Below are 25,216 nucleotides of genomic sequence, written 5' to 3' on the forward strand. Positions count from 1 at the left end.
TTCTCTGGTCACAGGAGTAACAACATGAATTGGTGCATGAGGCCTTACATGAGGTATTTGAAGGTCTATAAAGAGGCCTTACAGGAGGTATGTGAAGGTCTATAAAGAGGCCTTACAGAAGGCATGTGAAGGTCTATAAAGTGGCCTTACAGGAGGCATGTGAAGGTCTATAAAGAGGCCTTACAGAAGGCATGTGAAGGTCTATAAAGAGGCCTTACAGGAGGCATGTGAAGGTCTATAAAGAGGCCTTACAGAAGGCATGTGAAGGTCTATAAAGAGGCCTTACAGGAGGTCATGTGAAGGTCTATAAAGAGGCCTTACAGAAGGCATGTGAAGGTCTATGTGAATGTGAAGGTCTATAAAGAGGCCTTACAGGAGGCATGTGAAGGTCTATAAAGAGGCCTTACAGAAGGCATGTGAAGGTCTATAAAGTGGCCTTAGGCATGTGAAGTCTATAAAGAGGCATGTGAAGGTCTATAAAGAGGCCTTAGGCAGAAGGTCATGTGAAGGTCTATAACAGACATGTGAAGGTCTATAAAGAGGCCTTACAGAAGGCATGTGAAGGTCTATAAAGACCTAAAATGTCCACATGTGATTTTCACTGAAATAGTTTGTGGTAGAAATGTAAAAAGCATGTTTCAAAGAGGCCTTCCTCTTACAGGAGGCATGTGAAAGGCCTTACAGGAGGCATGTGAAAGTTTCAATGTGAGAATTGGCAGAACAATCTGAGATTCCCAAAATATTTTCTGTCTATTTTCCTGGCGTGGAATCGGCTAGATAAATACAGTAAGCGTTATTAGTAGTATTGGTAGAAAATACAATTTGAGAAAAATCAAATGTAACCCTTGCCAATACCTCCTCCCCTACTCACCCTATATACATATATAAGGTCCCTCCATGTGAAGGTCTATCTACTCTCTCTCCCATCAGGAGGCATGTGAAGGTCTCTCAGAAGGTATGTATCTACAGGCCTTACAGAAGGCATGTGAAGGTCTATCCCAGGAGGTATGTGAAGGTCTCCTCGTGAAGGTCTCTCCCCTATAAAGAGGCCTTACAGAAGGCTCTCGTATAAAGACCTAAAATGTCCACATGTGATTTTCACTCAAACACCCTCTCCCAAAGAAGTTTCTCCAATCCTCCTGTCTATTTTCTCGGCTAGCTACGTTATTAGTAGTATTGGTAGAACTCAAATGTAACCCTCAATACTCCCCTACTCACCCTACATATATATATCCTCTCTCGTATCTCTCCTCTCCTCTCTCGTATCTACACCCTCCTCTCTCGTAGCTACACTCACTCTCCTCTCCTCTCTCCTCTCTCCACTACTCTCTCGTAGCTTCCCTCACTCCACTCTCCTCTCCTCTCTCCCCTCCTCTCTCGTATCTACACTCACTCTCTTCTCCCCTCCTCTCTCGTAGCTACACTCACTCTCTTCTCCTCTCCTCTCTCCACTACTCTCTCGTAGCTAGCTACACTCACTCACTCTCTTCTCCTCTCCTCTCTCCACTACTCTCTCGTAGCTACACTCACTCACTCACTCTCCTCTCCTCTCCCCTCTCCCCTCCTCTCTCGTAGCTACACTCCCTTTCTTCTCCTCTCCTCTCCTCTCTCCCCTCCTCTCTCATAGCTACACTCACTCTCTTCTCCTCTCCTCTCTCCCCTACTCTCTCGTGTCTACATTCACTCTCTTCTTCTCTCCCCTGCCCATCGTCTCTCCATCTCCTCTCCCTCCCCAGGCTGCAACCATGACCCAGAGTGGAGGTGTGAACGTGCACAGCGCGGTGGCCGAGGATCGTCTGGAGGTGCTTCAGGTGTACCGTCTGCTGCAGTGCGTACGTGAGGGAGACGCGCCCGCGATAGAGAAGATGGTGCGCATGGGCGTGCCCAACCTCATCAACCTGACAGAGCCCAGCGAGGGAAACGCCGCCATGCACCTGGCCTCTGTGGCCAACGACACCGACATGGTGCGCTTCCTACTCTCACAGGTAGGCCCATCATTTAGCGTTATCAGGCCCAGTGTCCAGTCTACCAATCATCATTTAGCGTTATCAGGCCCGGTGTCCAGTGTACCAATCATCATTTAGCGTTATCAGGCCCGGTGTCCAGTCTACCAATCATCATTTAGCGTTATCAGGCCCGGTGTCCAGTCTACCAATCATCATTTAGCGTTATCAGGCCCAGTGTCCAGTCTACCAATCATCATTTAGCGTTATCAGGCCCAGTGTCCAGTCTACCAATCATCATTTAGTTATCAAAACCATCGCCTTCATCCAAAACAGGGTTCGCTGTCACTTTAAATCCTGATACTAGTGTAGTTCCATCCTCATATTTCCTTTGTGATTGCAGCACAACTTTCGACAAATGTTTTTGATAAAACCTTTAGGTCTGGACCACCGTTTCCTTGTAACATCCAGGACAAGGTGGGCGCCCGTCATCCTGCTCAGTCATGACAACAGTCGCCCTCTGGTTCAAGCCCTGCTCATTCCCCGAACCGTTACAATATCCATCCTCATCTATTTCCTGCTTGTTCTTCGGGCGGTTTAGAGCAGGTTTTTACTGTTAAGCACTTTTTCACAAATGTTTTTGATAAAACCTTTAGCTCTATTGATCTTCCCCACCGTTTCCTCCCAGGGTGCACACCCTAACATCCAGGACAAGACAGTGGGTGGGTGTTGTCTGTTACAGTCATCCTGGCAGCTCAGCTGGGCCATGACCGTGGTCGTTGTCTGTGACAGTGGCTCATGGTCGCTCTGACAGTGACTCCCGTGGCGTTGTCAAGACAGTGACGCCAACAGTGGTCGTTGTCTGTGACAGTGACTCAGTTGTCTGACAGTGACTCCGTGGTCGTTGTCTGTGACAGTGACTCATGTGGTCGTTGTCTCTGACAGTGACTCCTGTGATCTGTCTTGACAGTGACTCCCGTGGTTGTTGTCTGTGACAGTGGCTCCTGTGGTCGTTGTCTGTGACAGTGACTCTTGTGGTCGTTGTCTCTGACAGTGACTCCTGTGGTCGTTGTCTGTGACAGTGACTCCTGTGGTCGTTGTCTGTGACAGTGACTCCCGTGGTCGTTGTCTGTGACAGTGACTCCTGTGGTCGTTGTCTGTGACAGTGACTCCCGTGGTCGTTGTCTGTGACAGTGACTCCTGTGGTCGTTGTCTGTGACAGTGACTCCCGTGGTCGTTGTCTGTGACAGTGACTCCCGTGGGTTGTCTGTGACAGTGACTCCCGTGGTCGTTGTCTGTGACAGTGACTCCCGTGGTCGTTGTCTGTGACAGTGACTCCCGTGGTCGTTGTCTGTGACAGTGACTCCCGTGGTCGTTGTCTGTGACAGTGACTCATGTGGTCGTTGTCTGTGACAGTGACTCCCTGTGACAGTGACTCGTTGTCTGTGACAGTGACTCCGTGGTCGTGTCTGTGACAGTGTGTGGTCGTTGTGACAGTGACTCCCGTGGTCGTTGTCTGTGACAGTGACTCCTGTGGTCGTGGTGACGTTGTCGTTGTCTGTGACAGTGACTCCTGTGGTCGTTGTCTGTGACAGTGACTCCTGTGGTCGTTGTCTGTTACAGTGACTCCCGTGGTCGTTGTCTGTGACAGTGACTCCTGTGGTCGTTGTCTGACAGTGACAGTGACAGTGACCCGTGGTCGTTGTCTGTGACAGTGACTCCCGTGGTCGTTGTCTGTGACAGTGACTCCCGTGGTCGTTGTCTGTGACAGTGACTCCCTGTGGTCGTTGTCTGTGACAGTGACTCCTGTGGTCGTTGTCTCTGACAGTGACTCCTGTGGTCGTTGTCTCTGACAGTGACTCCTGTGGTCGTTGTCTGTGACAGTGACTCCCGTGGTCGTTGTCTGTGACAGTGACTCCCGTGGTCGTTGTCTGTGACAGTGACTCCCGTGGTCGTTGTCTGTGACAGTGACTCCCGTGGTCGTTGTCCTGTGGTCGTTGTCTGTGACAGTGACTCCTGTGTGACAGTGACTCCTGTGGTCGTTGTCTCTGACAGTGACTCCTGTGGTCGTTGTCTCTGACAGTGACTCCTGTGGTCGTTGTCTCTGACAGTGGCTCCTGTGGTCGTTGTCTGTGACAGTGACTCCTGTGGTCGTTGTCTGTGACAGTGACTCCAGTGACTCCAGGCTCAGGGATGTTGAAAATGATGTGCCAAACATCACCAGAGCCTTATACTTAAAGGGTTGGGCCAACATCCATATCGTTCTAATTCTAGACATTCAGTTGCATGGCGTTGTTTAAATATTCCTCATGTTATGTTAATGGACAGCTAACATGGCTGCCATATCATCATGTAAATGCATCATAATGTGGAAACCTCAATGTCCCATCTCTCTAAATACATGGCTCTGAACAACACCAACTGTAGAGGAGTTTTGTATCTGTTCTAACCCCCCCTAACCCTAACCCCCAACCCTAACCCTAACCCCCAACCCTAACCCTCACCTAACCCTAACCCCCCTAACCCTAACCCACCTGACCCTAACCCCCAACACTAAACCACCTAAACCTAACCTCCCCTAACCCCCTCAACCCTAACCACCTAACCCTAAACCACCTAACCCTAACACCCCCTAACCCTACCCCTCCTAACCCTAACCACCTAACCCCCCTAACCCTAACCCCCCCTAACCCTAACCCCCAACCCACCTAACCTTAACCCCCTCTAACCACCTACCCCCTAACCCTAACATCTTAACCCTAACAGACAAGACGTTTCTCTCCAGGCACACTGTTCTACTGCATCTCTCCCACCAAGCGTCACATGCGCTGCCTGCAGGTGGCGCTCAACAGCAAGGCCAACGTCAACAACGTGTCCACAGCCGGGACGCCCGTCTTTCTGCTGGCCTGCGAGCGCGCCCACGACTGTGAGAACATGTGCATCAGCATCCTGGAGAGAGGGGCTGACCCCAACGCCACCAACGAGGTAATCACAAGACAACCGCGCTGGAAAGGACGCAATTGGCTATGACATCATCAGACATCAAATCACATGTTATTTGTCACATGTGCCGAATACTCTGTAAATGAGGCGTTTGGTCTTGATAAAATGAACAGTTTTCTTTTTTGTACTTTACTTCAATCCTTTATTATACAAAAGTGACAACCGAGATCTCCGCTCTCTTGCTAATACTCCGCCCTTCATTGCCTTCGTCTCCTTTACTTAGTCATCAACGTTAGCCTGTTGCTGGCTCTCCTCTCTCCCCTCCAGGCGTCTGGTCGTTCGGCCCTGATGGAGGCAGCCAGGGCGGGAGCGGTAGACCTGGTCAGGGCCATCCTCCAGAAAGGAGGAAACCCCAACGCTGTGGACAAGAAGAGGATACACACTGCCCACCTCGCGGCAGAGGGGGGCTTCTTTGAGGTACTACGGAGGTGCTGGTTAACAAAAGGATACCTTAGTAATCAGGTTTAAAACCAGGATCTTCAACATACGGTGCATTCGGAAAGTATTCAGACCCCTAGCCTTATTCTAAAATGGATTACATAGTTTCATTTACATTACATTACATTTAAGTCATTTGGCAGACGCTCTTATCCAGAGCGACTTACAAATTGGTGAATTCACCTTATGACATCCACCCCCTCATCAATCTACGCACAATACCCCATAATGACAAAGCAAAAATGTTTCGGGAATTTGTTGCAAATTTAATCAAATAAAAAAACTGAAATACCACATTTACTCTACTCTGTTGACGCACCTTTGGCAGCGATTACAGCCTTGACTCTTCTTGGGTACGACGCTACAAGCTTAGCACACCTGTATTTGGGCAGTTTCTCCCATTTTTCTCTGTAGATCCTCTCAAGCCCTGTCAGGTTGGATGGGGAGTGTCCCTGCACAGCTATTTCCAGGTCTCTCCAGAGATGTTAGATTGGATTCAAGTCTAGGCTCTGGCTGGGCCACTCAAGGACCTTCAGAGACTCATCCCGAAGCCACTCCTGTGTGATCTTGGCTGTGTGCTTAGGGTCGTTGTCCTGTTGGAAGGTGAACCGTCGCCCCAGTCTGAGGTCCTGAGCAGGTTTTCATCAAGGATCTATCTGTACTTTGCTCCGTTCATCTTTCCCTCAATGCTGACTAGTCTCCCAGTCCCTGCCGCTGAAAAAACATCCACACAGCATGATGCTTCCACCACCATGCTTCCCCGTCGGGATGGTGTCAAGTTTCACTCTACCATAAAGGCTCGATTGGTAGAGTGCTGCAGAGATGGTTGTCCTTCTGGAAGGTTCTCCCATCTCCACAGAGGAACTCTGAAGCTCTGTCAGAGTGACCATAGTGTTCTGACCAAGGTCATTCTCCCCTGATTTCTCAGTTTGGCCGGGTGGCCAGCTCTCGGAAGAATCTTGGTGGTTCCAAACGTCTTCCATTTAAGAATTAAGGAGGCCACTATGTTATATAAAAAATAAAAAATAAATAAAAAATAAATGTTATGTTCTTGGGGATCTTCAATGCTGCAGACGTTTTTCGGTACCCTTACCCAGATCTGTGCCTCAACACAATCCTGTCTCGGAGCTCTACTGGAATTCCTTCGACCTCATGGTTTGGGGACCTTCAATCTGGTCTCGGAGTCCTTTGACATCATGTCTTGGTTTTTTCTCTGACAGGCACTGTCAACTGTGGGAACTTATATAGACAGGTGCGTGCCTTTCCAAATCATGTCCAATTACATTTACCACAGATGGATTCCAATCAAGTTGTAGAATCATCTCAAGGATGATCAATGGAAACAGGATTAACCTGAGCTCAATTTCAAGTCTCAAATTGTCTGAATATTTATGTAAAAAAAAGGCATTTCTGTTTTTATTTTAAATACATTTGCAAAACTTTCTAAACCTGTTTTCACTTTGTCATTATAGGTTATTATTTGTAGATCGATGAGGAAATGTGTTTATTTAATCCATTTTAGAACAAGGCTGTAAAGGTAACAACATGTGGGAAAAGGGTCTGAATAGGTTCCCGAAAGCAAAACTGTTATGAAGTGTTCTGAGGACCACCACAGGACAGGAAGACCCAGAGTTACCTGTTCTGCAGAGGATACGTTCATTAGAGTTACCAGCCTCAGAAACTGTTATGAAGTGTTCTGAGGACCACCACAGGACAGGAAGACCCAGAGTTACCTGTTCTGCAGAGGATACGTTCATTAGAGTTACCAGCCTCAGAAACTGTTTTGAAGTGTTCTGAGGACCACCACAGGACAGGAAGACCCAGAGTTACCTGTTCTGTAGAGGATACGTTCATTAGAGTTACCAGCCTCAGAAACTGTTATGAAGTGTTCTGAGGACCACCACAGGACAGGAAGACCCAGAGTTACCTGTTCTGCAGAGGATACGTTCATTAGAGTTACCAGCCTCAGAAACTGTTATGAAGTGTTCTGAGGACCACCACAGGACAGGAAGACCCAGAGTTACCTGTTCTGCAGAGGATACGTTCATTAGAGTTACCAGCCTCAGAAACTGTTATGAAGTGTTCTGAGGACCACCACAGGACAGGAAGACCCAGAGTTACCTCTTCTGCAGAGGATACGTTCATTAGAGTTACCAGCCTCAGAAACTGTTATGAAGTGTTCTGGCTCCATGACGAACACAGGCTGGAATCATTTTTCAGAAAGGCTGTATTTCATAATGCCCAATTTATTTTCAAAGCCTAGGGAAAAATAAATAATAAATAAACGATAAATGTATTGTTTGTATAATGTGACGATAGACGGACCCTGTAGCGTTAGACAGACCCTATACATGCTATGATGATTAATTATGCATTTAATTTGTCAAATGTTATTTTGTTTTGCATTTTGTGCACCCATGCCAACAGAAATAGTGTCTCATAAGCCCATGTGGACTAGGCACCAATTGGTGTATGACACTGAAATAAAAATGAATAGGTTTGCAAAGGGAGGGTATATTACTGGAAACTTTCTAAGTTTACCAGTAAACTACCTGAATTTTGATAACTTTCAAGTTTTTGGAGGGCAAACTGGTGGCAGTTGTGAAAAACGTCAATGAGTTGTAAAGTTAATAAAAAATGATTCCATTGTTGATTAGATGTTTTTTATTTTTTATTAACTAGGCTATTTTCTCTTGAACCATATGTTCTATCCATCCACTAGAAACTCATGTACTGTATGGACACACATGCACTAACAGTCAAAAGTTTGGACACACCTACTTATTCAAGGGTTTTTCTTGATTTTTACTATTTTCTACATTGTAGAATAATAGTGAAGACATCAAACCTATTAAATAACACAAATGGAATCATGTAGTAACCAAAAAAGTGTTCAACAAATCAAAATATATTTGAGATTCTTCAAATAGCCACCCTTTGCCTTGATGACAGCTTTTCACGCTCTTGGCATTCTCTCAACCAGCTTCATGAGGTAGTCACCTGGAAGACGGTTCAATTAACAGGTGTGCCTTGTTAAAAGTTAATTTGTGGGATTTCTTTCCTTTGTAATGCGTTTGAGCCAATCATTTGTGTTGTGACAAGGTAGGGCTGGTATACAGAAGATAGCCCTATTTGGTAAAAGACCAAGTCCATATTATGGCAAGAACAGCTCAAATAAGCAAAGAGAAATGACAATCCATCATTACTTTAAGACATGAAGGTCAGGCAATCTGGAAATTGTCAAGAACTTTGAAATTTTCTTCCAGTGCAGTCAAAAAAACATCAAGTGCTGTGAAGAAACTGGCTCTCATGAGGACCGCTACAGGACAGGAAGAAAGGCCACGGTGGCAAAGTAAATACAATATAGCAAGTAAAACACTGGAATGGTAGATTTGCAGTAGATGAATGTGCAAAGTAATAAATACTGGGGTGCAAAGGAGCAAAATAAATAAATATATACAGTAAATAAATGTATGGTCGAATTTCTGCAAAGAAACCACTACTAAAGGACACCAATAAAAAGAAGAGACTTGCTCGGGGCAAGAAACACGAGCAATGGACATTAAACAGGTGGAAATCTGTCCTTTGGTCTGATGAGTCCAAATTTGAGATTTTTGATTCCAACCGTCTTGTCTTTGTGAGACGCAGAGCAGAGCAACGGATGATCTCTGCATGTGTGGTTCCCACTGTGAAGCATGGAGGAGGGGGTGTGGTGGTGTGGGGGTGCTAAAATATAAAACTTATTTTGGTTACTACATGATTCTATTTGTGTTATTTAATAGTTTTTAATGTATTTACTATTATTCTACAATGTAAAAAATATTTAAACAAACTTGGTGTGTCCAAACTTTTGACTGGTACTGTACACAACAATTAATACTATATAGGAATATATATATTTTTAAGTTATTCAAGTCTACATTAGCAACGTTACCGCACATTGCCATAGATTACTTGTTAATTACCAAAATTACCGTAACTTTGGCAAATTACTGCTAGCTTTGCAACCCTAAAAATAAATCAAATTGATAGATTAGGTTTAATTCTCTTTTCCCTTCCAGGTGATAGTGGTGCTGTCTGCTTACTCTGCAGACTTGAGTGTGGCTACCTTGGACGGGAACACCCCCTTGCACTTGGCTGCAGCTGGAGGCTTCACTGAGTGCTGCAGGTTCCTGGCTCAGAGAGGTGGGGAACCTGACTGGCTGGGTTGTGCAGGCTTTGGTTCCAGCCCAGCACTGCGAGCACACTGAATTCAATAAATCAGTGAAACTGCTCATGAAGACATTGATTGGCCGAATCGGATGTTTTAGTGATGGGATGGGTTTTAGTGACAGAACAAAAAGCCTGCACACCCTGTACCTCTCTAGGACCACGGGTGTTGATAAAGTCAAGCAAGTCTAACCCAGCACCATATATACTGTAGCTAAAGTCATGCAACTCTAACCCAGCACCATATATACTGTAGCTAAAGTCATGCAACTCTAACCCAGCACCATATATACTGTAGCTAAAGCACCATATATACAGCTAAAGTCAACTCTAACCCAGCACCATATATACTGTAGCTAAAGTCATGCAACTCTAACCCAGCACCATATATACTGTAGCTAAAGTCATGCAACTCTAACCCAGCACCATATATACTGTAGCTAAAGTCAAGCAACTCTAACCCCAGCACCATATATACTGTAGCTAAAGTCATGCAACTCTAACCCAGCACCATATATACTGTAGCTAAAGTCATGCAACTCTAACCCCAGCACCATATATACTGTAGCTAAAGTCAAGCAACTCTAACCCCAGCACCATATATACTGTAGCTAAAGTCAAGCAACTCTAACCCAGCACCATATATACTGTAGCTAAAGTCATGCAACTCTAACCCAGCACCATATATACTGTAGCTAAAGTCAAGCAACTCTAACCCAGCACCATATATACTGTAGCTAAAGTCAAGCAACTCTAACCCCAGCACCATATATACTGTAGCTAAAGTCAAGCAACTCTAACCCAGCACCATATATACTGTAGCTAAAGTCAAGCAACTCTAACCCAGCACCATATATACTGTAGCTAAAGTCAAGCAACTGTAACCCCAGCTCCATATATACTATAGCTTAAGTCAAGCAACTAACCCAGCACCATATACACTGTAGCTAAAGTCAAGCAACTCTAACCCAGCACCATATATGCTGTAGATAAAGCCAGTCAACTCTAACCCCAGCACCATATATACTGTAGCTAAAGTCAAGCAACTCTAACCCAGCACCATATATGCTGTAGATAAAGCCAGTCAACTCTAACCCAGCACCATATATACTGTAGATAAAGCCAGCCAACTCTAACCCAGCACCATATATACATACTGTAGATAAAGCCAGCCAACTCTTACCTGTAGATTACATTTTAAAATTCAATATGCCTCCTGTGTCAACCCCAGGCTGCAACGCCAAGCTGAAGAACACAGAGGGTTTCATCCCCAGTCAGATTGCCAAGAACAACAACCAGAAGCCAGCCATGAAGGAGCTGAAGAAGGCAGAGCGTCTGGAGGTGAAGTTCTCCAAACCGGGCGCCGTCAATCCCAATGAGCTGTGGGCGCTCAGGCTGCACGACTGGTCCTGCGAGCACGAGGCGTCGCTTCGCACCGCCATGGAGATCGCTGAGGAGGCTGTGGGTCCCGTGGAGACGGTTACCCGGGAGACGTTTGTGGCGGTGCTGCAGGATCACCGGGCGCCAGTGGATGACGAGAACCTCCAGAAGGTCATTCTAGAACTGATTGTCATTCTAGAATGTATAGAGCTGATGTTTAACTGTATGTGTTTGATATCTGATCTGTGGGACGTTGGGTTGTGTTCTTGTTTATGGCTTTAATGACAACCCTCATGGGCAAAGCAGTACATTTTCTACACAGTGACTCTGGTCGACAGTAGTTCAATAGAAAGGCGAATACGGTGTAATTTGAGAAGCAGACGTTTAGTATAGTATTTTACATTGTGCTCTTATTCTGCAGTATGTCCTGATCTATAGCTTAATGGATGCCAGAAGAAAAACACTTGAATTAAAATGAATCGTTGTGATTATTTCTATCCAGGTGATTCTGGAGCACGACAAGAAGCGCGAGGGACTAATCAACGTGACTGATTTCTTCAAAGGGGTGCGCTACCTCCAAAAAGCCTTTACTCTTCCCTCCTACGAGCCCAAGAAGAAGAAAGCCGGGAAAGGGGGGAAGGGGAAAAAGAAAGGTAAGTTCGTCCTCCCCATGCCCATTTGCATTGTCCCTCCGGAGCTCATCTTCCGGCGCGAGGACGGCGGGCCACCAAACTTCATGGTGGAGAGCTACCAGCAGTTCACCGACACCAAGCGCTTCGACCGCGACCACCCGCCGGGCCACCCCATCGAAGACGACTCAGCGTGGTACGTGGACGAGCCGGAGAAAATCTATATCAACATCAACTACTGTGTGAAGACGGGGGACCTGGAGTCTCTGAGCCTGGCCTTCAGTCAGGGGGTCCCTGTGGATGTGAAGGACTGCTACTATAAGACGCCCCTGATGACCGCCTGCGGGAGCGGGAACTACGAGGTGGCCAAGTTCCTCATCAGCCTGGGGTGAGCAATGAGCGTTATACCACGGTTGTGGTCAATTCCATTTAAATTCCAGTCAATTAAGAACGTTAATCAGGTCTCATTGCTGATGCTGGTTTATTCAGTAGTGATCAGGTCTCAGTGCTGATGCTGGTTTATTCAGTAGTGATCAGGTTTTTTTTATTGATCATTAGTCAATGAGCCAGATCTGGACCACAAGGGGCTTTCACTTATCAAGTCTATTGATCCCTATTTTGAGTGAATCTTATTCGATACTTGCCGATGCATCTTTACTGGTTTGGCGGGTGGTTAATCGGGTGGTTAATCGGTCAGTGATCAGGTTATTGGCCATTAATCAGGTATATGGATCTGCTACAGTGCTGACGTGACCGCGTGCGACCAGTTCAGTTGGACACCGCTGCACCACGCCTCCCATGCAGGCCAGGTGGACATCGTGGACCTCCTGGTGCATTCTGGGTCAGTGGTGGACGCTGTGGCCATGAATGGAGCCACGCCCCTTATGAGGGCCATCGAGAGCTGCAGACCATGCTGTGTGGACTACCTCATCAAGGCCGGAGCCAGGGTGCAGGCAGAGAACAAGAAAGGTACTACTATTCATACTCTGTACACAAAAAAAAAACGGATGACTCATTTAAACGCTTGGTAAGACTGGTCAAAAGGTAGTGGTCAAAACATTAGGTACACCTGCTCTTTCCATGACATAGACTGACCAGGTGAATCCAGGTGAAAGCTATGGTCCCTTATTGACGTCACTTGTTAAATCCACTTCAATCAGTGTAGATGAAAGGGAGGAAACAGGTTAAAGAAGGATTTCAATAGCCCTTTTGAGAAAATGAAGACATGGATTGTGTATATGTGCCATTCAGAGGGTGAATGGGCAAGACAAAATATTTAAGTGCCTTTGAATGGGGTATGTTAGTAGGTGCCAGGCGCACCGGTTTGAGTGTGTCAAGAACTGCAACGCTGCTGGGTTTTTCACGCTCAACAGTTTCCTGTTTGTATGAAGAATGGTCCAGCACCCAAAGGACATCCAGCCAATTTGACACAACTGTGGGAAGCATTGGAGCCAACATGGGGCCAGCATCCCTGTGGAACGCTTTCGACACCTTGTAGTCCATGACCTGACGAATTGAGGCTGTTCTGAGGGTAAAAGGGGGTGCAGCTCAATATTAGAAAGGTGTTCCTAATGTTTTGTGCACTCAGTGTATCAGGAATAGGGTGGCATGTTCATGTTATCAATAGTCCAGCAGACGGCCCTGTTTCCCTTGATGTGATGTATTCCTCCACTCACCTCCAGCCCTCCCACCTCCTCCCCCCAACCCTCTCCACCCCTTCCACCCCCCCTGCAACCTCTTCCAGCCCAGCTCACAGTCTCTGGCTTCTCACTCATGCGTGAAATTAAAATGTGATACGATAACAGGTCTATCATCCCCAAAATCCCTGTAGCAACTGTGGACAGGTGGAGAGAAAGGTGCTACTGTTATGTATGGTGCAGGATAGAGGACTACTGTTATGTATGGTGCCGGATAGAGGACTACTGTTATGTATGAAAGGTGCAGGATAGAGGACTACTGTTATGTATGAAAGGTGTAGGATAGAGGACTACTGTTATGTATGAAAGGTGCAGGATAGAGGACTACTGTTATGTATGGTGCAGGATAGAGGACTACTGTTATGTATGGTGCAGGATAGAGGACTACTGTTATGTATGGTGCAGGATAGAGGACTACTGTTATGTATGGTGCAGGATAGAGGACTACTGTTATGTATGGTGCAGGATAGAGGACTACTGTTATGTATGAAAGGTGCAGGATAGAGGACTACTGTTATGTATGGTGCAGGATAGAGGACTACTGTTATGTATGGTGCAGGATAGAGGACTACTGTTATGTATGAAAGGTGCAGGATAGAGGACTACTGTTATGTATGGTGGATAGAGGACTACTGTTATGTATGGTGCAGGATAGAGGACTACTGTTATGTATGGTGCAGGATAGACTAGGACTACTGTTATGTATGGTGCAGGATAGAGGACTACTGTTATGTATGGTGCAGGATAGAGGACTACTGTTATGTACTGTTATGCAGGATAGAGGACTACTGTTATGTATGGTGCAGGATAGAGGACTACTGTTATGTATGTGCAGGATAGGTGCAGGATAGAGGACTACTGTTATGTATGGTGCAGGATAGAGGACTACTGTTATGTATGGTGCAGGATAGAGGACTACTGTTATGTATGAAAGGTGCAGGATAGACTACTGTTATGTAAGGTGCAGGATAGAGGACTACTGTTATGTATGGTGCAGGATAGAGGACTACTGTTATGTATGGTGCAGGATAGAGGACTACTGTTATGTATGGTGCAGGATAGAGGACTACTAGGTGCAGGATAGAGGACTACTGTTATGTATGGTGCAGGATAGAGGACTACTGTTATGTATGGTGCAGGATAGAGGACTACTGTTATGTATGTGCAGGTGCAGGATATGGTGCAGGAGGACTACTGTTATGTATGAAAGGTGCAGGATAGAGGACTACTGTTATGTATGGTGCAGGATAGAGGACTGGATAGAGGACTACTGTTATGTATGAAAGGTGCAGGATAGAGGACTACTGTTATGTATGAAAGGTGCAGGATAGAGGACTACTGTTATGTATGGTGCAGGATAGAGGACTACTGTTATGTATGGTGGATGACTACAGGATAGAGGACTACTGTTATGTATGGTGCCGGATAGAGGACTACTGTTATGTATGAAAGGTGCAGGATAGAGGACTACTGTTATGTATGGTGCAGGATAGAGGACTACTGTTATGTATGGTGCAGGATAGAGGACTACTGTTATGTATGAAAGGTGCAGGATAGAGGACTACTGTTATGTATGGTGCAGGATAGAGGACTACTGTTATGTATGGTGCAGGATAGAGGACTACTGTTATGTACTGTTATGTATGGTGCAGGATAGAGGACTACTGTTATGTATGGTGCAGGATAGAGGACTACTGTTATGTATGGTGCAGGATAGAGGACTACTGTTATGTATGGTAGGATAGAGGACTACTGTTATGTATGAAAGGTGCAGGATAGAGGACTACTGTTATGTATGAAAGGTGCAGGATAGAGGACTACTGTTATGTATGGTGACTAGGATAGGAGGACTACTGTTATGTATGAAAGGTGCAGGAGGACTACTGTTATGTATGGTGCAGGATAGAGGACTACTGTTATGTATGGTGCAGGATAGAGGACTACTGTTATGTATGGTGCAGGATAGAGGACTACTGTTATGTATGGTGCAGGATATGACTACTGTTATGTGGTGCAGGATAGAGGACTACTGTTATGTATGGTGCAGGATAGAGGACTACTGTTATGTAGGATAGAGGACTACTGTTATGTATGGTGCAGGAGGACTACTGTTATGTATGGTGCAGGATAGAGGACTACTGTTATGTATGGTGCAGGATAGAGGACTACTGGTGCAGGATAGAGGACTACTGTTATGTATGGTGCAGGATAGAGGACTACTGTTATGTATGGTGCAGGATAGAGGACTACTGTTATGTATGGTGCAGGATAGAGGACTACTGTTATGTATGATGCAGGATAGAGGACTACTGTATTGCAGGATAGAGGACTACTGTTATGTAGGTGCAGGATAGAGGACTACTGTTATGTATGGTGCAGGATGTGTTATGTATGGTGCAGGATGCTACTGGATAGGAGGACTACTGTTATGTATGCAGGAAGGTGCAGGATAGAGGACTACTGTTATGTATGGTGCAGGATAGAGGACTACTGTTATGTATGAAATGGTGCAGGATAGAGGACTACTGTTATGTATGGTGCAGGATAGAGGACTACTGTTATGTATGGTGCAGGATAGAGGACTACTGTTATGTAGGATAGAGGACTACTGTTATGTATGGTGCAGGATAGAGGACTACTGTTATGTATGGTGCAGGATAGAGGACTACTGTTATGTATGGTGCAGGATAGAGGACTACTGTTATGTATGGTGCAGGATAGAGGACTACTGTTATGTATGGTGCAGGATAGAGGACTACTGTTATGTATGGTGCAGGATAGAGGACTACTGTTATGTATGAAAGGTGCAGGATAGAGGACTACTGTTATGTATTGTGCAGGATAGAGGACTACTGTTATGTATGGTGCAGGATAGAGGACTACTGTTATGTATGAAAGGTGCAGGATAGAGGACTACTGTTATGTATGGTGCAGGATAGAGGACTACTGTTATGTATGAATGGTGCAGGATAGAGGACTACTGTTATGTATGGTGCAGGATAGAGGACTACTGTTATGTATGAAAGGTGCAGGATAGAGGACTACTGTTATGTATGGTGCAGGATAGAGGACTACTGTTATGTATGGTGCAGGATAGAGGACTACTGTTATGTATGGTGCAGGATAGAGGACTACTGTTATGTATGAAAGGTGCAGGATAGAGGACTACTGTTATGTATGGTGCAGGATAGAGGACTACTGTTATGTATGGTGCAGGATAGAGGACTACTGTTATGTATGGTGCAGGATAGAGGACTACTGTTATGTGCAGGATATGAAAGGTGCAGGATAGAGGACTACTGTTATGTATGGTGCAGGATAGAGGACTACTGGATAGAGGATAGAGGACTACTGTTATGTATGGTGCAGGATAGAGGACTACTGTTATGTATGGTGCAGGATGGTGCAGGAGGACTACTGTTATGTATGGTGCAGGATAGAGGACTACTGTTATGTATGGTGCAGGATAGAGGACTACTGTTATGTATGGTGCAGGATAGAGGACTACTGTTATGTGCAGGATAGAGGGTGCAGGATAGAGGACTACTGTTATGTATGGTGACTACTGTTATGTAGGATAGAGGACTACTGTTATGTATGGTGCAGGATAGAGGACTACTGTTATGTATGTTATGTGCAGGATAGAGGACTACTGTTATGTATGGTGCAGGATAGATGACTACTGTTATGTATGGTGCAGGATAGAGGACTACTGTTATGTATGGTGCAGGATAGAGGACTACTGTTATGTATGGTGCAGGATAGAGGACTACTGTTATGTATGGTGCAGGATAGAGGACTACTGTTATGTATGGTGCAGGATAGAGGACTACTGTTATGTATGGTGCAGGATAGAGGACTACTGTTATGTATGAAAGGTGCAGGATAGAGGACTACTGTTATGTATGATGCAGGATAGAGGACTACTGTTATGTATGGTGCAGGATAGAGGACTACTGTTATGTATGGTGCAGGATAGAGGACTACTGTTATGTATGGTGCAGGATAGAGGTGCAGGATAGGAGGACTACTGTTATGTATGGTGCAGGATAGAGGACTACTGTTATGTATGGTGGTGCAGGATAGAGGACTACTGTTGCAGGATAGAGGACTACTGTTATGTATGGTGCAGGATAGAGGACTACTGTTATGTATGGTGCAGGATAGAGGACTACTGTTATGTATGGTGCAGGATAGAGGACTACTGTTATGTATGGTGCAGGATAGAGGACTACTGTTATGTATGGTGCAGGATAGAGGACTACTGTTATGTATGGTGCAGGATAGAGGACTACTGTTATGTATGGTGCAGGATAGAGGACTACTGTTATGTATGGTGCAGGATAGAGGACTACTGTTATGTTATGACTACTGTTATGTAAGGTGCAGGATAGAGGACTACTGTTATGTATGGTGCAGGATAGAGGACTACTGTTATGTATGGTGCAGGATAGAGGACTACTGTTATGTACTGGTGCAGGATAGAGGACTACTGTTATGTATGGTGCAGGATGGAGGACTACTGTTATGTATGGTGCAGGATAGAGGACTACTGTTATGTATGGTGCAGGATAGAGGACTACTGTTATGTATGGTGCAGGATAGAGGACTACTGTTAGGACTACTGTTATGTATGAAAGGTGCAGGATAGAGGACTACTGTTATGTATGGTGCAGGATAGAGGACTACTGTTATGTATGAAAGGTGCAGGATAGAGGACTACTGTTATGTATGGTGCAGGATAGAGGACTACTGTTATGTATGGTGCAGGATAGAGGACTACTGTTATGTATGGTGCAGGATAGAGGACTACTGTTATGTATGGTGCAGGATATGAAAGGTGCAGGATAGAGGACTACTGTTATGTATGGTGCAGGTGCTGTTATGTATGGTGCAGGATAGAGGACTACTGTTATGTATGAAAGGTGCAGGATAGAGGACTACTGTTATGTATGGTGCAGGATAGAGGACTACTGTTATGTATGAAAGGTGCAGGATAGAGGACTACTGTTATGTATGGTGCAGGATAGAGGACTACTGTTATGTATGAAAGGTGCAGGATAGAGGACTACTGTTATGTATGGTGCAGGATAGAGGACTACTGTTATGTATGGTGCAGGATAGAGGACTACTGTTATGTATGGTGCAGGATAGAGGACTACTGTTATGTAAGGTGCAGGATAGAGGACTACTGTTATGTATGGTGCAGGATAGAGGACTACTGTTATGTATGGTGCAGGATAGAGGACTACTGTTATGTATGGTGCAGGATAGAGGACTACTGTTATGACTACTGTTATGTATGGTGCAGGATAGAGGACTACTGTTATGTATGAAAGGTGCAGGATAGAGGACTACTGTTATGTATGGTGCAGGATAGAGGACTACTGATGGTGCAGGATAGAGGACTACTGTTATGTATGGTGCAGGATAGAGGACTACTGTTATGTATGGTGCAGGATAGAGGACTACTGTTATGTATGGTGCAGGATAGAGGACTACTGTTATGTATGGTGCAGGATAGAGGACTACTGTTATGTATGGTGCAGGATAGAGGACTACTGTTATGTATGGTGCAGGATAGAGGACTACTGTTATGTATGGTGCAGGATAGAGGACTACTGTTATGTATGGTGCAGGATGGTGCAGAGGACTACTGTTATGTATGGTGCAGGATAGAGGACTACTGTTATGTATGGTGCAGGATAGAGGACTACTGTTATGTATGGTGCAGGATAGAGGACTACTGTTTATATAGGTGCAGGATGCAGGAGGACTACTGTTATGTATGAAAGGTGCAGGATAGAGGACTACTGTTATTATGTGCAGGATGGTGTTATGGATGCAGGAGAGGACTACTGTTATGTATGAAAGGTGCAGGATAGAGGACTACTGTTATGTATGGTGCAGGATAGAGGACTACTGTTATGTTATCTGTTCTATTTCTTGTCCACATATTGATTTCCAATTATTACCTCCATGTGTATCTGTGTATCACTGGTTTAGATTTTAATATACACTACCATTCAAAGGTTTGGTGTCTCTTAGAAATGTCCTTGTTTTTGAAAGAAAGGCATTTTTTTGTCCATTTTTAAAATAACATCAGATTGATCAGAAACACAGTGTCGACATTGTTAATGTTGTAAATGACTATTCTAGCTGGAAATGGCTGATATTTAATGGAATATCTACATAGGCGTACAGAGGCCCATTATCAGCAACCATCACTCCTGTGTTCCAATGGCACGTTATGTTAGCTAATCCAAGTTGATCATTTTAAAAGGCCAAAAAGGCCCTTTTGCAATTATGTTAGCACAGCTGAAAACTGTTGTTCTGATTTAAAGAAGCAATAAAACTGGCCTTCTTTAGACTACGTGAGTATCTGGAGCATCAGCATTTGTGGGTTCGATTACAGGCTCAAAATGGCCATAAACAAAGAACTTTCTTCTTGAAACTCATCAGTCTATTCTTGTTCTGAGAAATGAAGGCTATTCCATGTGAGAAATTGCCAAGAAACTGAAGATCTTAAACAACGCTGTGTACTACTCCCTTCACAGAACAGTGTAAAATGGCTCTAACCAGAATATCTTTTGCCAAGATATTCCATCCACCTGATAGGTGTGGCATATCAATAAGCTAATTAAACAGCATGATCATTACACAGGTGCACCTGTGCTGGGGACAATAAAAGGCTGTTCTAAAATGTGCAGTTTTGTCACCCAACACAATTCCACACAACACAATGACTGAGCGTGCAATTGGCATGAGCTGTTGCCAGTGAATGGAATGTTAATTTCTCTACCATAAGCCGCCTCCAACATTGTTTTAAAGAATTTGGCAGTACGTCCAACCAGCCACACAACCTCAGACCACATGTAACCACGCCAGCCAAGGACCTCCACATCCGGCTTCTTTATCCGCGGGATCGTCTGACACCAGCCACCCGGACAGCTGGAGTAACTGAGGAGTATTTCTGTCTGTAAAAAGGCCCTTTTCTGGAGAAAAACTCTGTCTGATTGGCTGGGACAGGTTCTCTTCGCCCAGTCATGTGAAATCAATAGATTAGGGCCTAATGAACGTATTTCAATTGACTGTTTTCCTTATATGAACGAACTGTAACTTTGCAAAATCTTAGAAATTGTTGCATGTTACATTCATATATTTGTTCAGTATAATAATATAGGTTATTTAGCCAATGCTTTTATCATAATTGACTTAGTCATGTGGGAATAAACTATTTTTTTTTTACGCACGGGTGGTCCCGGGAAATGAACTCACTGTCCTGGCGTCGCAAGCTCTACGCTCTGTCAACTGAGCTCTGTAAGACCACCATGTATCTAGAGCCTTTTGTAACTGCTTTAGCTACTGTTATGTTACTCGGGAAGGGACAGAATAGGGTTCTAATTAAAACGCTATGGTTCTCATTCCAGAGCAGAATTGCCTGGACATTGCCAGAGCATATGGAGACATCAGGATAACTGATCTGGTCCAGGCTAAGTTTGACAGCCTCCCCAAGTCCAAGGAGGGGAAGGGGAAGGGAGGAGGCAAACCTGTGGCCAAGCTAGCCAGTCTCGCTGCTCCTAAGGTAAATAACTACCTGGTTGTGGGGTTATGTTATTTCCTCACCATGGTTACAAACATACACATACTGCAGACTAGTTTAATGTGTCTTGTATATACACTGAGTGGACAAAACATTAAGAACATCTGCTCTCTCCATGACATAGACTGACCAGGTGAATCCAGGTGAAAGCTATGATCCCTTATTGATGTCACTTGTTAAATCCACTTCAGTCAGTTTAGATGAAGGGGAGGAGACAGGTTCTAGCGAGATTTTTGAGACATGGATTGTGTTAATATGTGCTATTCAGAGGGCGAATGGGCAAGACAAAATATTTCAGTGCTTTCGAATGGGGTATGGTAGTAGGTGCCAGCTGCACCGGTTTGAGTGTGTCGAGAACTGCAGCACTTCTGAGTATTTCACGCTCGGCAGTTTCCCCGTGTGTATCAATAATGGTCCAGCACCCAAAGGACATCCAGCCGACTGGACACAACTGTGGGGAAAGATTGGAGTCAACATGGACCAGCATCCCTGTGGAACTCTTTCGACACCTTGTTGAGTCCATGCCCCCGGTGATTTGAGGCTGGGGGGGGAGTGGTGCAACTCAATATTAGGGTGATGTTCCTTATGTATGGTATACTCAGTGTGTTTAAAAAAAAATGTATGACATATGCTTCAATATGTATGCTATTTGCTATGTGTGTTATGTGTAGTGTTTGATTTGATGTGTGGATCTGTCTGTGCATGTGGGTCTTCGTGTGTAACGTCTGTCTGTGTGTGTGTGTGTGTTTCCGTCTATCCGTCTCCATCCAGTCTGACTCTGTGTCTGCGACCTCCTCTGACACGACGGTGAGGAAGGTTTCTCTGAAGGACAACATCATCTTCCTCAACACCCAGATCACCAGCGGAGCCACCAACCGCCTCGACATCAGCTTTGTGCCAAAAACAGTAGGTTCCCACTTCTCCGCTTCCTCCGTGACAGAAGGCACCTGATCTAGCCAATGACCTCATCCTTTGATTAGCCTGTTGTTTTGTTCTCAACTTGTTTTTGCTATGGAGGCACTCTTAGGTGGCTATTACATAACGTCAATTTCTTTCTCCCTCCTCCCCATTGTCTCGCTCTGCTGCCCCTCCTCCCCCCACCTTGTCTCGTTCTGCTGCCCCTCTCCCACACCCCCACCCTTTGACTCGCTCTAACCCCGCCTTGTTACGCTCTGCTGCCCCTCTCCCCCTCTTTGTCTCGCTCTGCTGCCCCTCTCCCCCCCTCTTTGTCTCGCTCTGCTGCCCCTCTCCCCCCTCTTTGTTTTGCTCTGCTGCCCCTCTCCCCCCTTTGTCTCGCTCTGCTGCCCCTCTCCCCCCTCTTTGTTACGCTCTGCTGCCCCTCTCCTCCCTCTTTGTCTTGCTCTGCTGCCCCTCTCCCCCTCTTTGTCTCACTCTGCTCTCCCCCTCCCTTTGTTTCGCTCTGCTGCCCCTCTCCCAACCCACCCTCTTTGTCACACTCTGCTCTCCCCCTCCCTCTGTTTCGCTCTGCTGCCCCTCTCCCCCTCTTTGTTTCGCTCTGATGCCCCTTTCCCCCTCTTTGTTTCGCTCTGCTGCCCCTCACCCCCTCTTTGTCTCTGCTGCTCCTCTCCCCCCTCTTTGTTTTGTCTCTGCTGCCCCTCCCCCCTCTTTGTTTGTCTCTGCTGCCCCTCTCCCCCTCTTTGTCTCTGCTGCCCTTCTCCCCCTCTTTGTCTCTGCTGACCCTCTCCCCCTCTTTGTCTCTGCTGCCCCTCTCCCCCTCTTTGTCTTGCTCTGCTCCCCCCCTCTCCCCCCTCTTTGTCTCTGCTGCCCTCTCCCCCTCTTTGTCTCTGCTGCCCCCTCTCTTTGTCTCCCCCTCTTTGTTTGTCTCTGCTGCCCCTCTCCCCCCCTCTTTGTCTCTGCTGCCCCTCTCCCCCCTCTTTGTCTCTGCTGCCCCTCCCCCCTCTTTGTTTGTCTCTGCTGCCCCCTCTCTTTGTCTCCCCCTCCCCCTCTTTGTCTCTGCTGCCCCCCCCTCTCTCCCCCCCTCTTTGTCTCTGCTGCCCCTCCCCGCTCTTTGTCTCGCTCTGCTGCCCCTCTCCCTCTCTTTGTCTCTGCTTCCCCTCTCCACCCTCTTTGTTTCGCTCTGCTGCCCCTCTCCCCCCTCTTTGTCTCTCTCTGCTGCCCCTCTCCCCCTCTTTGTCTCACTCTGCTCTCCCCCTCCCTGTTTCGCTCTGCTACCCCTCTCCCCCCCTCTTTGTCTTGCTCTGCTGCCCCTCTCCCTCTCTTTGTCTCTGCTTCCCCTCTCCACCCTCTTTGTTTCTCTGCTGCCCCTCTCCCCCTCTTTGTTCTCTCTGCTGCCCCTCTCCCCCCTCTTTGTCTCACTCTGCTCTCCCCCTCCCTTTGTTTCGCTCTGCTGCCCCTCTCCCAACCCACCCTCTTTGTCTCACTCTGCTCTCCCCCTCCCTTTGTCTCTCTCTGCTGCCCCTCTCCCAACCCACCCTCTTTGTCTCACTCTGCTCTCCCCCTCCCTTTGTTTTCTGCTGCCCTTCTCCCAACCCTCCCTCTTTGTCTCACTCTGCTCTCCCCCTCCCTTTGTTTCGCTCTGCTGCCCCTCTCCCAACCCACCCTCTTTGTCTCACTCTGCTCTCCCCCTCCCTTTGTCTCGCTCTGCTCTCCCTCTCCCCCTCTTTGTCTCACTCTGCTCTCCCCCTCCCTTTGTTTCGCTCTGCTGCCCCTCTCCCAACCCACCCTCTTTGTCTCACTCTGCTCTCCCCCTCCCTTTGTTTCGCTCTGCTGCCCTTCTCCCAACCCACTCTCTTTGTCTCACTCTGCTCTCCCCCTCCCTTTGTTTCGCTCTGCTGCCCCTCCCACCCCACTCTCTCTTTTTTTTATCACTCTAACATCTCTTCTCTCTATTTCTCTCCCGATCTTTCCTTCTCTCTTTCTCCCCTTCTCTAATTCTCTCTCTCTCTCGCTCTCTCTCTCTCCCTCCTCACTCCCTTGTCAGGTGTGGGGTAAGCAGCTGACCAGCAGCCAGCTGATTGAGAGGAAGGAGGAGAGGAGAGACCGTCTGTCCTACGAGGTGGACTTTGAGGACTTCATGATGCCTTTCAACCAGAACATCAGGCAGAAGGCCCAGGAACTGGGAGGCCTCGACAACTGACACAGACAGGGTGTCCCAAATGGAACCCTTTTCCTATTATATAGTGCACTACATTTGACCAGTGCCCATAGGGCACAAACATAGTGTTTGTCAGCATAGTGCAGTAAATGGGGAATAGGGTGCCATTTCAGATGCATGCAGAAAGAAACAAAAATAAACCATATGTCCAGTGAGTTTTGATTCAACGAGCAGTTTTTATAATGCCAGCATGCTATCATATTGTTACTGAAATACAGGTCACATGTGACATATTGTAGCATTGTAACATAATGATAGACACCATCGTTCTTAGTACATCACAGGAGGTTAGTGGCACCTTCATTGGGGAGAACGTGCTTGTGGTAATGACTGGAGCGCAATCAGTGGAATGGGATCAAATACATCAAACATGTGGTTTCATTCCATTCACTCTGTTCCAGACATTATTATGAGCCATCCTCCCCTCAGCAGCCTCCTGTGATGTTTTAATAAAAGTTCGTAGTAGTTGATAGTATAGGAGATGATAGGAGTTAATAGTATATGAGTTGATAGGAGTTGATAGTATAGGAGTTGATAGGAGTTAATAGTATAGGAGTTGATAGGAGTTAATAGTATAGGAGTTGATAGGAGTTAAGAGTATAGGAGTTGATAGGAGTTGATAGGAGTTAATAGTATATGAGTTGATAGGAGTTAATAGTATAGGAGTTGATAGGAGTTAATAGTATAGGAGTTGATAGGAGTTAAGAGTATAGGAGTTGATAGGTGTTAATAGTATATGAGTTGGTAGGAGTTAATAGTATAGGACTTGATAGGACTTGATAATATAGTAGTTGATAGGAGTTAATAGTATAGATAGGAGTTGATAGGAGTTAATAGTATAGGAGTTGATAGGAGTTAATAGTATAGGAGTTGATAGTATATGAGTTGGTAGGAGTAATAGTATAGTATAGGAGTTGATAGTATATCGGAGTTGATAGGAGCGAATAGTATAGTAGTTGCTAGTTGATAGTATAGGACTTGATAGTATATTAATAGTTATAGTATAGTATAGAGTTGATAGGAGTTAATAGTATAGTAGTTGATAGGAGCGAATAGTTAGTTGATAGGAGTTAATAGTATAGTTAATAGTAGTATAGATAGGAGTTGCTAGGAGTTAATAGTATAGGAGTTTATAGGAGCTAAGTTAGTATAGATAGTTGATAGTTGGAGACTTAATA

The 25,216-nt window shown here is 45.8% G+C and overlaps 2 protein-coding genes across 4 annotated transcripts; both read left to right on the top strand.

The window, feature by feature from the left end:
• The first annotated feature begins 24 nt into the window (after positions 1-24).
• Positions 25-2,732, top strand: LOC135507527 (ankyrin repeat and EF-hand domain-containing protein 1-like). Its single transcript, XM_064927035.1, has 4 exons — positions 25-32; positions 1,778-1,985; positions 2,632-2,661; positions 2,703-2,732. Exons 1-4 carry the CDS (start codon positions 25-27, stop codon positions 2,730-2,732), a joined length of 276 nt encoding a protein of 91 aa, XP_064783107.1.
• A 2,482-nt stretch (positions 2,733-5,214) lies between these two features.
• On the top strand, positions 5,215-24,169 carry ankef1b (ankyrin repeat and EF-hand domain containing 1b). Of its 3 annotated transcripts, none has more exons than XM_064926978.1 (8): positions 5,215-5,363; positions 9,446-9,569; positions 10,825-11,144; positions 11,476-11,990; positions 12,345-12,571; positions 20,730-20,910; positions 21,709-21,808; positions 23,865-24,169. In XM_064926978.1, the coding sequence occupies exons 1-8, from the start codon at positions 5,235-5,237 to the stop codon at positions 24,018-24,020; spliced, it is 1,752 nt and encodes a 583-aa protein (XP_064783050.1). In that variant the 5' UTR covers positions 5,215-5,234; the 3' UTR covers positions 24,021-24,169. The 3 variants fall into 3 exon arrangements, with proteins under 3 accessions (XP_064783050.1, XP_064783049.1, XP_064783048.1); XM_064926977.1 differs by having other exon boundaries at positions 20,730-20,899; positions 21,674-21,808; XM_064926976.1 differs by having other exon boundaries at positions 20,730-20,884; positions 21,674-21,808.
• The last annotated feature ends 1,047 nt before the right edge of the window (positions 24,170-25,216 follow it).

Source organism: Oncorhynchus masou, chromosome 21 (assembly GCF_036934945.1).
Source record: "Oncorhynchus masou masou isolate Uvic2021 chromosome 21, UVic_Omas_1.1, whole genome shotgun sequence".
Classification (NCBI taxonomy): domain Eukaryota; kingdom Metazoa; phylum Chordata; class Actinopteri; order Salmoniformes; family Salmonidae; genus Oncorhynchus; species Oncorhynchus masou.

What these genes read in the sequence shown, in the direction of transcription:
- ankef1b (XM_064926977.1), top strand. Translation starts at nt 5,235, where the DNA reads ATGGAGGCAGCCAGGGCGGGAGCGGTAGACCTGGTCAGGGCCATCCTC. An exon ending in CAGGTTCCTGGCTCAGAGAG is followed by an intron (nt 9,570 to 10,824) that starts GTGGGGAACCTG and finishes TGTCAACCCCAG; the next exon opens with GCTGCAACGCCAAGCTGAAG. An exon ending in ATGACGAGAACCTCCAGAAG is followed by an intron (nt 11,145 to 11,475) that starts GTCATTCTAGAA and finishes ATTTCTATCCAG; the next exon opens with GTGATTCTGGAGCACGACAA.
- LOC135507527 (XM_064927035.1), top strand. An exon ending in TGCGCTTCCTACTCTCACAG is followed by an intron (nt 1,986 to 2,631) that starts GTAGGCCCATCA and finishes GTTTCCTCCCAG; the next exon opens with GGTGCACACCCTAACATCCA. An exon ending in CTAACATCCAGGACAAGACA is followed by an intron (nt 2,662 to 2,702) that starts GTGGGTGGGTGT and finishes CTGGCAGCTCAG; the next exon opens with CTGGGCCATGACCGTGGTCG.